General features: G+C 37.3%; 1 protein-coding gene across 7 annotated transcripts in view; it reads right to left on the bottom strand.

Annotated features, from left to right (window-relative positions):
* Nucleotides 1-12,651, bottom strand: part of Zmynd11 (zinc finger MYND-type containing 11) — a 66,295-nt gene that overhangs the window by 24,470 nt on the left and 29,174 nt on the right. For 3 of the 7 annotated variants that reach the window (XM_078023119.1, XM_078023115.1, XM_078023116.1), the window contains exons 3-4: nucleotides 12,517-12,561; nucleotides 9,773-9,934 (exon numbers count right to left, since the gene is read on the bottom strand). The exons of 2 other annotated variants lie outside the window; for them this stretch is intronic. In XM_078023119.1, coding sequence (XP_077879245.1) covers nucleotides 9,773-9,934; nucleotides 12,517-12,561 — 207 coding nt within the window. The remainder of the gene's footprint in view (nucleotides 1-9,772; nucleotides 9,935-12,516; nucleotides 12,562-12,651) is intronic. 2 more of the 7 variants (XM_078023118.1, XM_005320340.5) reach the window with 1 other exon arrangement.

The following is a 12,651-nucleotide window of genomic DNA, read 5'->3' as shown; positions in this document are numbered from 1 at the left end:
ATGTCCTCTATAACTGTAACCACCGAACACAAAAGAATCAAAATGAATTTGATCTGCACATAAATTGTCTATGTTGCTATGGATATCAAGAAGCTCTCAAGTATTCTCTATACCCACTAGCAACAAAGAAATCACAAAGAATTAGTAAAACCCAATAATCTAGATTTTGAAAGTAAAGCTGGACTAGTGGTGATGAATGGCCCATGCCTGCCCTCTCCCCACGCCACAGGGACACAGTAGCCAATCATGAAAATCATTTTTCACAACTATTTCCTAAAAATATACCTACGTTCAATCTTTTTCTCCCTCAATACTGACACACTGAAGTCAAGTCTCATCTACAAGATGAGGACAGCTGGGCTTTGGGCCTGCTACAGAATTAACAGAAAGTCTGACCTAACACCTCGGTTTATAGGTGCCTCTGGTTGAACTGCAGTGGGTTCCAGTGCTCTGGCCTCAATCTCCTGTAGCTCATCCAGCAATACTTATTTGCACTTGAATTTCTGACAACAATTTGTAGGTTTTTAAAATTTGATATAAAAGAATTTAAGTTTAAAAACTTCCTCAAAATTATTACAAATATGCCTTCTTAAGGGTAAAAGCTGGAACCGGGAAGATAATTCAAACTACTAAGAATATCTGCAGATGGGTTCGTGGAGTATATTGGCAAATAAAGACTCCACCCAGATCACAAAGAGCCACTTCCAGGTTAAGAAGCTGGTCCTGCAGAATTATTAATGCAGAGTATCCCAAGACCTGTTGGCCCAAGTGGACAAAGATAGCACCTAGTGCTACTGTAGCTGCATCTATATCAATTTCTACAAGTCAGCTCTTGGCTCTCTAATGGAAGTCAGTAAGCTTCAACTGCCATCAAGAGGTCAGAAGCTTTGAAGCATCCCATCTGGAGTGATTTGACAACTACTAAAACATCTCAAAGCTAATTCATTCTCCAGGTCACAAAATCCATGGATTTTCTAGATCAACTACACCCACAGAGCCACAGAAGTTGCTAATTGACTACTACAGAGAGGGGCATTCACACGTAGAGAGAATTTTATCATTCAATAGCAATATCCTTTTAGGGTAACTGCAAGCCCCATGGTGGCTTGCTGTAGGGCCAGGTATATGAAAAGAACGTCAAAATTTTACGGAGCAGAGAATTTGTAAATACTCATTCTTTCCCACTTTACATGACACTAGTCTTCAAAGAAAGAACAAGATTGAAAAAGAAAGACAGAATATATTCCTCAGTGAGCTTTCCACTGTTTTCTGAAAATATTTCAAATGTCTGATTTATCAAGGCACAAGTACCGCGTATTCTTTGCCGTGGCGGCTGACGAGCCTCTAAGGACCCACTGCAGTCGAGTCCTTCCCTCCCACCCTGCACACCCTGTGCCCCGCGGCAAGCCACAGGTACCGACCATCTTTTCATCCCTTGAAAGCACTGCACTGCGAACACTGAAGGGGCTTCCTATCCATCTGCCCTGAGCCAGAAATGCCTTCCTACAGGAAGCAGCTCCAGCACTCTCTCCCAGTCCTTCAAGGTAAGAGTTGAGTACGATTCTGAAGCTCTGAAGCATCCCATCTGGAGTGATTTAACAACTATCAAAACACGTCTCAAGCTAATTCATTCTACAGGTCACAAAGTCCATGGTATTTCTAAATCTGTTATGCCCACAGGGTCACAGAAGCTGCTACAATGCAACTGACTCCCACTTGACACCAGGCCACGAGAAGACACCCATGAGGACCAAGCACACCATTTCCCAGCATTCTACACCCGTCCCCAGTCTCTCTGACCAGAACACTGTTTGGTTTGTCACGGAAGCATAATAGACAATGTGTATGAACTCTTCTTCCTGTCTGGGTGGGTCCAGGTAGATTCAAGTAGACAAAACTGTACAAGCCTGTGGATTATATTATGTCTTGGGTCCAATTTTTTAAAATCACCTGCCTTTAGTTCCCACTGCTCTTTTCTCTGGCTATACCTGTGATGAACAGCAAACCTGCTTGTGAAAGCACCTGGTTCACACATGACCTTGTTAAAATTAATTTTCTTCTTTTGTTTGTACAAAGACAATATGACACAGTTGTCTTTAAAAGGTATAAAAACAATTAATATTCATTATTTTCAATGATTATCTACATTAAAAAAATCTTCCTATTTTACTTAAAAATTGAATCACTTTCTTACATTTTAAGATATGTTTATGTGTCTTAAAAGTAAATGTGCTTTCTTCTGGGGTGAGATTATTAATTTTCCACATTCAGGAAGAAAGACTCACTAGTTTCAGAGTAGATATGCAAGAAATTTATGCTTGGAATATTTTCATTTAGCATTTGGTCCCATTTCATTCTGATGATTATATGGACATTATATTTGGAATTAGAAAAACCTGTACTGCTTATAGACTCAAATGCAGAAGTGAATTCCTATCTCTAGTTTCCAGAGATAACTCTCCTCATGATTCTCCTTCAGCTTCCTCAACGGCAAAGGGTAGCTGTGCAAAGGCCTCTCCAGCTTGCTCTGAGCCAGGCTAGTGCTCACAGTCAGCTCCAGCTGTCCACCTGTGGAACTCCTCTGACCCCCAGAGTGAGCGCTTTATCTGCCCTAGGGACATACTATGCCCCAGGTACAAGACAAAAGGCACAGGAGATTTAGGGTGCAATTCGTTAGGGCTGGGGATGGAGCTCCTTGGCAGAGCACTTGCCTAGTATGTACAAATTCCTGGGTTCAATTCCCTAGTCCTGCAATAACAAAAAAGTTATTTTTAAATGTTTTCTAAATATTTCTTTCTGTATTTCTATTTTTAAAGTATAAAGTTCCTACAAAATCTGCATTTTCATTTTAAATGTTTCCAAAAAAAAAAAAAAAGGCTGTGGGGGTGGGGAGTTTCAGGCACTACCGCTGATGGGGAAGCACCAGCAGGCAGCTCCCCTTGGGCCTCAGCAGACACCAGCAGGCAGGAGCAGGAGTCAGAGTCAGTGCTGCAAATTTAGGAGAGTTTTTAGGATCTATTAGATGTGTTAAAAAAAAAAGGGGGGAAAAATATAATACATATTATATACATATATATTCAATTTACAAATAAAATTCTTCCACATTCATTCTTCCTCATCTATATTTTCTTATGCTTCTGTATTAGTAGGTTAAGTTAATCCACTAAACAATCTATACATTAACATATATTTTAAATTTGTGGTCCTTAAACAGAGAAAAATGCCATCTGAAACATTTATGAAGGGATGAGTATTTCAAGTTTTAAAAACATACTGGAATGTTCCTATCCATTATCTTAAATAAGTTACTTTATCTTTTGTGACTTGAATTAATTCTTTCATTTAAAAGTCACACTAACGTATGTCATAAATGGGATGTACATTGGTCTGGAATTTGTTAGGTGATAAAAAAGAATATGAAGAAAAAAACAGAAAAAAGAGTGTAAATATAAAAATGTTATACATTCAATCCCTGTGGGATTTAGGGGCTGAAAGCACATAGCCCCCAAATTAGTGCCCTAAATTCTACTTTCTAAAGACAAATTTGTACACATATAAAAATCACCTGACTTTAAACAGAGGCAGTAACATAAATTTTTAATTCCCTAAGTTATGAAAACAACACGTATGTATATAAGGAACATAACATAGAGCCTGCTGCAGTGACTTTGTGATGGGAAAACTGTTTAATTTTGAAGCAAAATTAAAATGAGATGTCTCTTTTACCCCTAAAACTGGCAACAAAAAGTAGAAAAATATTTTCTACTTTTTTTTAGAAGTGAGGGGAAGGGAGGCTAGCTTTCAGACCATCTCCATTGCTCACGGGGACAGTACCAATTGTGATGTCTGAAAAATCTACACTTATTTGGTTTATGGTTTCTTCCCCTTTAAGTTAATCTTCTGACTTTTCTGAGGTATTACACCTGGGGCAAGTGCCCCGCTCCTCAGCTATCAGAGCCCTTGATCTGTGCAGACAGAGCCTACTGCAGAATCGGCTGCGCACACTGGGAGGGGAGGGCAGCAAGGAGCAGTTCTTGCAGAGTTCTTCCAAGTAATGACTATGGCTCGAGGGATGACAAACGCCAATCGCTATCATAAGGCAATGGTTATACCAAAAGATGCTTCTTCTGGAAAGCTGAGGCATTTAGAATATGAATGTTCTAAGACTACTGTCTCTACAGAAGTCACAAACCTCATGACAAATTCAGTTCTCAGTCTCATCCAGGGGCTCAACAGACCTGTGTGGTCAGTGGCGCGTGGTGAACAGCAGAGACCATTCCACCACCATAGACGACCTGGACCGCACAGCTCTAAAAGGCAATGTGGTGCCACCCAGCAGGTGCTGTGGGCTGCTTCTGACAGACCCCTTCCTGTGCATTCACATGTCCAGCAGTCACCAGATAGGCCGCACATGCCACTTGCAGGCCTCGGGGTCAGCCAGCCTGCAGAGCACACTGCGCACCCACAGACACACGCACACAGGCTGCCTCCAAGGGCCTCAAGGAACAGATTGACTTTGTGATTGGAAAACTGTTTGTGAAAATGAAGCAAAATTAAAATGAGACATCCCCTTTACCCCTAAAACTGGCAACAAAAAGTAGAAAAATATTTTCATGTGCTATGGTGTACATGAGCAAAATCTTCAGAAGGTCTAATTGGTGATTTTTGTCAAAAATCTAAACGTGCGTATCCTTTAAATTTGTTTTTGTTTTTGTGGTGCTGGGGATTGAACCCAGGGCCTTGTGCATGTGAGTCAAGCACTCTAACCAACTGTGCTATATCCCTAGCCCTATATCCTTTAAATTTAAGACTCCTACTTCAATGAACTTATCTTCCCAAAAGTTATCAAATATATAGATGTATGTAAATTTTCTTTTTATAAAATGCAATGGAGGAAAAAGCCGAAATGGCTGCCCCGAGGAAGCCCATACCAGGTAGCTAGTGAGGGTTGGGGAACAAGCTTCAGTGGGAGAGGGGGAGGGGGACTCTAGGAAGACCTGTCGCAGGACCATCATCCCCCAAGCCGCACAGGTTCCAATAACAGCCATCTTTTACTATAACTTTTAAACTGTATTTGGAAAAACACTGGCCAGGAAAAAAAAAATGATAAAATTTTTCCTTATGGTGAATAAACAAGGCCAGACCCGACTTTCTAAGTACTCTGAGCATGTGGAGATTAATAAGCGTACACTTCTGGAAACAGAAGTCATAAAGAGCTGTCTCTCTCGATCCAATGAACAGTGCTCTTTCATATTGAATATAAGGATTTTAAGCTGATATATCGGCAATATGCAGCTCTCTTCATTGTGGTTGGAGTTAATGACACTGAGAATGAGATGGCTATTTATGAATTCATCCATAATTTTTTAGACGAAGTTTTAGGCAAGTACTTCAGCCAAGTGATAATGTTTAATTTGGATAAAGTACACATCATTTTGGACGAGATGGTGTTAAATGGCTGCATTGTGGAAACTAATCGGGCAATCTACAAATTCTCAATGTCAGAAAGCTGAATAGAAGGCTCTGCCAGATAGCGTCGATTCACAGGAAATGAGAAGACCATTTGAAAATAATCTGGAAGACTACCTATTACAAAATGGGGTACCCTTCCAAACAATATAAATAGGTATTTTCCACAGTTCCTAAATGGAAAATAAAGCTATTTTAAAATATGTACAAAGAAAAATCTTCTCTTAACTGAGGCAAGTTTTATTTTCAGTAACTATAAGTATATTTTTCCCACTTCTTTAAATTTTGTTGAGTACCTAAGAAATCCTCTTTGGTCTCTGCTTCCCTTTGCAAATTAAATTCAGGAATAGTAGGATGGTGGTAAGAAGAATGTGTGGCAGTTATCTATTAGCCAATAAAATTTGTAAGTTGACTTTTAAAAAAAAAATGCAATGGAGTACACTGTGTGTAAGAGGTATTTTCTTTCTATAAATAGAATCTTCAGAGCAGTTTAAACTAAAGGATGTAGTTTTCTGAGTTCTTCCCGGAAAATTCATGGCCAGGTCAGGAAAATTAAATTCAAAATAATACAAAATATAAACCTCAATTTTATACAGCAATAAGTAACATAGAAGAGTTTCCTTTTCAGAAGTCGGAAATGGGGCATGATTCTTTTTTGACATAGCAACATAAATGTCACCTATGACAAAAGACTTCTCCTTCAGAAGGATGGAAATGACACAGTGCATTAGTGAAAAACTGGTAAAATAAATTAGTATATGCCTTGTAAATTTACAAGACGTGTGGGAGGCTATAGAGAACAAGCCACAGCCAGCGCTGCATGTGCAGCCACACGAAAGGGGGACGTGGGATGTGCCATGCAGGGCCACCCCAGGGACATGCACCTCCCACCCAGTGGGTCTCTGGGAATTACAGTTTTCGTATTTCCCTCCTAAGCATTACTCGAATGTTTTAACAGCAAATATTTTGAAAATAATTTTTTTCTTATTAATGAATTCTCAGTAACAAGAATATAAAACTGGACATTTCACAAACTTTTCTCAAAGCCAAACTAGAAAAGATAGTCATGGGCTGCTTTTCAATAACAATTGGCTATGTCTGCAAATTAAAGTGTAATTTTTAGAAAGGCAGATATTTCAAAGAAATACCCTCAGAGTTGTGAAATTCTTGAGATTTATTATGAAAACTGATAAAAAAATTTCTGAAATTTTTAGAGAGGAATAATAGGTATTTTCTCAATTAAAATAATAAGATATATAAGATAAAGCTGCCTGGGCTAAGTCTGGCCACACATCTGGTAGTTGGGGCAGAACCTATTCTCAGTGACGATTCCAACACTGCAAGGGACCAGAGGTTCCATGAGAAAAGTGGTCTTCTAATCACCACAGAAATATTAACAAAGTGCTTATTTTAACTTTAATTTTTTTGGTGGTAATGAATGGCTTCATTTACTATTTTTACCTGTGTTGAAATTTGGTTCTAGCATCTTATCTTCAAAATTTTTTATTAGTCTAATTAATCTATATTCTTTCCAAACACTACTTAAGAAAAAAAAAAAAACAAGTAGAAAGTCATTCTAATTTGGATTTACAGATCTTAAGTTTTAGTCTGTATTCCAAGTTCTCTTGGTCCAAGAGAATTTAATATGGTTACTCATTCTTGTGTTAGATTAGTAAAGATGGCTTAATTGAAGTCTTGGCATTTTGTTTTAAAAATCAAATCAAGCCAAAACTTCACATTAAAGACTTTTAAGTTGCATTAAAATTTCATTATTTCTCCCAGGAAACAAATTCTTAGCACTTATGATTTTCCTAAACATAACTATTAAAACAATAAAGTGAATCTAACGCAAGAAACAACATAGAAATAACCACTTCTTTGGAAGTTATAAAGCACAATGTCAAAGGAGACGCTGAATCTTACAAAGAGTAGCTCACAGACTAAAATGAAAGCAAAATTCAGATTCTGTATTGAATTATAGCATCATTTCATTAACCATAATTACATCCTTATATTGTGAAGACAGCTTGACTGACAAAGGCAAAGGAAAGCCAAGGAGGATACAGTGATCACTTTTCTGTGTGAACCACTAACATTGGGGTGAGGGTGGGGGGAATGTTATCTAATCAGAAAAGAGAGGAAAAAAAAATATATATATATATATATATATATATGTATGTATAGAAAATGGAATCAGGCAGGTGTGGTAGTGCACACCTGTGATCCAGCAACTTAGGAGGCAGAGGTAGGAGGATCCAAGTTGAAGGCCAGCCTAAGCAACTTAGTAAGATCCTGTCTCAAAAAATAAAAAGCATCTGGATTTTTTACACTGGGGATTCAATCCCCAGTGTGAAAAACAGAAAGAAAGAAAGAAAATGGAATCAGACAACTTCAATAGTGAATTCTGATGAAAATGTTATAAATTTTCTTTAAAGGCATAATTGTTCAATTTCCATGCTTAATATAAGAAATGTAAAATATCTACAATGAAAGGTAACCTCTTCTCAAATTTCCCCGAATTTTTATTTAAATTCTTTACTATGACAATAGTAACTATTAAGAAATAAGTAAGAAAATAGTAACTAATAAGAAAAGGCTCCCACCTTAAAGATGCAGATTTATCTATACCTGTATTTCCTAATCCCCACATCCATAGTATGACCTCCAAACTGACCAAGGACATTGCCCCCTTTTTATTCTCTCTTATATTTTCAGTCCTTTGGTGCTCTTATTCTTAAGGTCCCATTAATTTTTTTTTTTACCTTCCTAGTGTAAATGTTTATCTGAAAACAGGAGACATGTTTGCCTTTAAAACACATGACCCAAATCCATGAGAAGACATGAGTTCTAGTGCGGCTCCTCTGCTCAGAATCTAGACTACTTAGACCACTGCTCACACTGATTTCCTGAAGTCATCATGTTTTTGTAGACCTCAAGGAAAAGGTTTAAAACTTGAAAACTGATACTGATATATTCAGACTTAGAGACTTGCCATCACTTTATCATTTAGAGATTTGTCATTATCACTTATCTGGTATTTAATGTTTATATGTGTGTGTTTTTTGGGGGGCGGTATTAGGGATTGAACTCAGGGGCACTCAACCACTGAGCACACAGCCAGCCCTATTTTGTATTTTACTTAGAGACAGGGTCTCAGTGAGTTGCTCAGGGCCTCACCATTGATCCTCCTGTCTCAGCCTCCCAAACTTCTGGGATTACAGACATGCACCACCATGCCAGTTTAAATGTTTTTTTAATGCTATTCCAACTGTCTTTTTTGTCTGCCTATCAAATATGTAGAGTATTGGTTAGATTAAAGAGACACTGGGAATACAAAGCCACATTGAGGGAAGACAAAACCAGACTGGACTCTGTATTTTGCTCACTATGCTGATAGGAAGTTTTTAACTGATGTCAAGGCAGGGGAAATAGTGCAAACAAGTCTTTGGAAGATTAAATGAACATTTAAGTTACTCAAGTATTATAAGACACATTTGCAAACTGAGCGCATGGGTAATCTGGGAAATTTGCACAGTTACAAATAGGTATTTTCATTAAAAAAATACAAAACAATAGAAGTTGCAATCAAATAACTGTACTCATTACTCAGTGCCATATGTAATGCTATGTTTAGTTCTTATGCATCACTCAAATACAGACATACTACATTCTGCAACCAACAGTCACGGCATGTATATTCTTCAGTGAGGAAAATAAATTAATATAATTGTGCAAAGCACCTATTTTACCTACCGGGCAATTCACTTTGCTTTAAGTAGTAAGAATTCTTTATATACAACTGTTTCATCCCTCCACCCTCCAAATAAAATAAGCAAAAAATAAGCTAACTCATGATGACAAAAATAAAGGCAGTATTACATGAATATCAAATGGAAAGGAGATAAAGAATGCTTCCAACAGTGTGCCTTTTGCTCATGTGTTCTATAAATAACATAAATTGTACAGTATATTATAAAGTAGGTATTAAACAGATCTCAGTATGCTATTTCTTATTTTGAAAGGCAATCCATTAAAGTAGTCACATAATCTAGAGGAAGGTGTAAAGAAAGGGAAGAAAGTACAATTTTGTGATTACAACTTTCTATAACCCACACCCTGAATGGTATGTGTTCTGTGATGTCATTATGAGTGCTCGTGTTCATTTACCATCATTTCAGCAAATAACCCCCACCCCCCAGTACTTCACCATTCACCTGGCAAGACCACCTGGGGCATCTTTGTGAAGCTATTATTAATGAATTTCAACCCTCTGACCAGCACATGAAAGCTCATAGGTACTCACCCTGCAAACTGGGCACTGCCAGTGACTACTGCTGTCTCTAAGCCTGAACTCATCAGACAAACACTTGGAATGATACACACGAAAACACAGGTCACATATCAACACCTCTCCAGGCAAATGGCATTCAAAACAATACCAGTCATGATTTTCTGTTTCCCAGTCCTACAAAAAATACAAAATAATTTCGTATGACATTTTGTCAATATCTGCAATGACTAAGAACAAAATTGAAACTGAAGTCCATCAGAAGTTAGGCATTTTAAACAATTTTAGACATTTACTATGTTAAAACAAGAGGGAAAATACCTAGAAACTTACTTCTTTAAAATTTAAATTCTTTCCTAAACAGTATTAATATTCAGAAATACCTTAAGGTGATCTGATAATAAACCAATCCAAAATGAAGTAAGTCCAAAGCCAATCCCAGATCTAACAGTATCTTTCAGTCTTAAATATAATCTAAGAAATAATTTCTTTAGTAAGCTGAGTACCCCCATCCAACTTGTAGCTTAGTATTTCAAACAAACAAACCTTGTTCAGTTCTGCTATTTAAAAATTGTATAATAAGTTCCTGGTACACTCTATGAACAGAGAGAAGAGTAACAAATGGTGATGCTCACTATTCTTATCTTCTCATCCATGGTTTTGGATATTTTACTGAAAATAACCATTAATCAGAATATCCACGTTCTGATAGGTTGCCAAATTGTCAGGGTCTGTTGAATTTGGAAAAATAGAATGAAAATGTGAAACTAAAGGTTTAATCACATTGTCCATAAGATTACCACAGTAAAAAAAAAAAAAAAAAAAAAAAAAAAAAAAAAAAAAAAAAAAAAAAAAGGAAGCAGGCTAATTTCCTGCTGCAGCCTCCTGGCTGTAAGAGAACAGGGCTGCAGCACAAAGTGCTCCTCAACTGCGGCTCCTCACACAGCCAGGACCACGGCAGTGTAGCAAGACAACTGTGAGAGGTTCTCCTGCATTAGGGTCCATGCTTTATAAACACCACTCTTAGTTTCTACTATAATTAAGAGTGATGGACCTAATCCTCAACCTTCTTTTATAGACATAATCACCAAATGTGTTAGAGAGAAGCCCACGGCACACCCACGGCCACTTCCAGTGGGGACCCTCACTCCACGTGTGGTCTCTGCCATCATTTTTCGTTTCATAAATCATTATCTACACTATTTCCAAAGTGGTGCAGCTTTTTCATCTCCTCCGATGTCAATATTCCCCCAATAAATGGGCTTCTATGTTGCACTCAGGAAACAGTGACTTCTTAAGCAACTAGGTCCAAATATACTGCTTGACCGTATCTGAGTGCCAGTCACTATTCCTTCAAAAGGATGGAGAATCACTAATGTTCCAAAACTTATGTATTCTAGTCCACATCCAGAGCCACAGTAGTAAATCCTGCAGGAATATAAGCTTTGGTTTGCTTTCCATTAAGAAATTGGAGGTCTTCACTCTAGCTACTTGCTGCAGATATTTATACTTTGCACACTCACTTTGAGGAGTAATTCAGTTGGACTATAATCATAAAATTTTGATTTTTATATAAAATTCTGATTGTGTATGGTAGAAAAAAATTACCCCACAAAGTTTGATCCAGTGGCACCATGCAGGCACGACATATGTATGTGGTGCTTGGCAATGAACACTCACTGGTGCATCTGTTTCCGATAGCTCATAAGTACCTTCCATTTTAGCTTCTTCAAATTTTGTTTCAAAATCTTCTAAAATAAATTAGGTTTTAGTAGAGATAAAATACCTTGTTATATTTTTAATTACCAGAACTCTTCCTACATTTAGAACAAAGTATTTCAGAATATTTTCATCATAACTGTTTACAAACATCTTAAAGGATTTTGGAAACTGCCCTCGTCCATCATTTGAATTTTTTACACCAATTCATCTTTATGTGATGGTCAAGATGATAGTTACTAGGAGAACTAAGGGAAGGAAGGCTCAGCTCTAACCTCTCCATATCCCCTCCTGCTTCTTCCCACCCTACTCTTCCCCCCCATCACCTAGGAAAGAAAATGAAAATGGATCTGTTTTGATGGGGTACTTAACACTAGTCTTAGTGTTTCATAACAATTATAGAAATGAAAGTATAATTTGCATGAAGAGCAGAGCCATTTAGATATATATATATATATATATATATATATATATATATATTTATATAATGGCACATAACTAATTCTGTTATCTGATACAAAAGAAATTATGGGTGGGGGAAGGCAGTGCTAGTCACTCTTTAAATCATGGCAATAACTGTTCAGAATAATCATGCAAAACTGACTTCAAAAGTTATTAGATTCTGAATCCAGGTTCAAGATATAAATGCTAAGGGCACATTTACTGCAAGCCAAGTTGCCTGCAGTTGGCCTTTTGATAAAGGTAAACCATTTACGTAGTGCTTTTGACTAACTCTTGCTCACATGTGCCAACAGTCTTAGTTTGCATTTTTAATGGATTCCACCAGATGTCACCAGCTACTCTAGAAAGCCTGCTTTAATAGCATATGTGAAATGCTACTTCAGAACAAGAAAGCTTTCACAAAGCAAACCTACTAGCACAAAATTCAAAGCTAGAAGCAGTGTAAAGATAGTACAATTTTAACAAGTCTATCAAGAGTTAACTAAGCAAGCCTGAAGTAAGATAGAAATGTATTACCAAAAAAAAAAAAAAAAAAGGCAGAATCAAAATAAAACAACATAGTGCAAAATTTAGTTCACCTTGTATGAGGTTGCTGTCCTGGAGAAAGGCTGCATACTGTAGGCCTTTCAAAATAAAAACAAAATAATCTTGGTCTCTCTACTACAATTTTGCTCAATATCAGGTAATATACAGGGATAAAGGGATTTCACACA

The sequence above is a fragment of the Ictidomys tridecemlineatus genome, chromosome 10 (assembly GCF_052094955.1).
Source record: "Ictidomys tridecemlineatus isolate mIctTri1 chromosome 10, mIctTri1.hap1, whole genome shotgun sequence".
Lineage (NCBI taxonomy): Eukaryota > Metazoa > Chordata > Mammalia > Rodentia > Sciuridae > Ictidomys > Ictidomys tridecemlineatus.
Note: the sequence above shows the minus strand (reverse complement) of the source record. Positions and strands in the feature narration are given on the sequence as shown.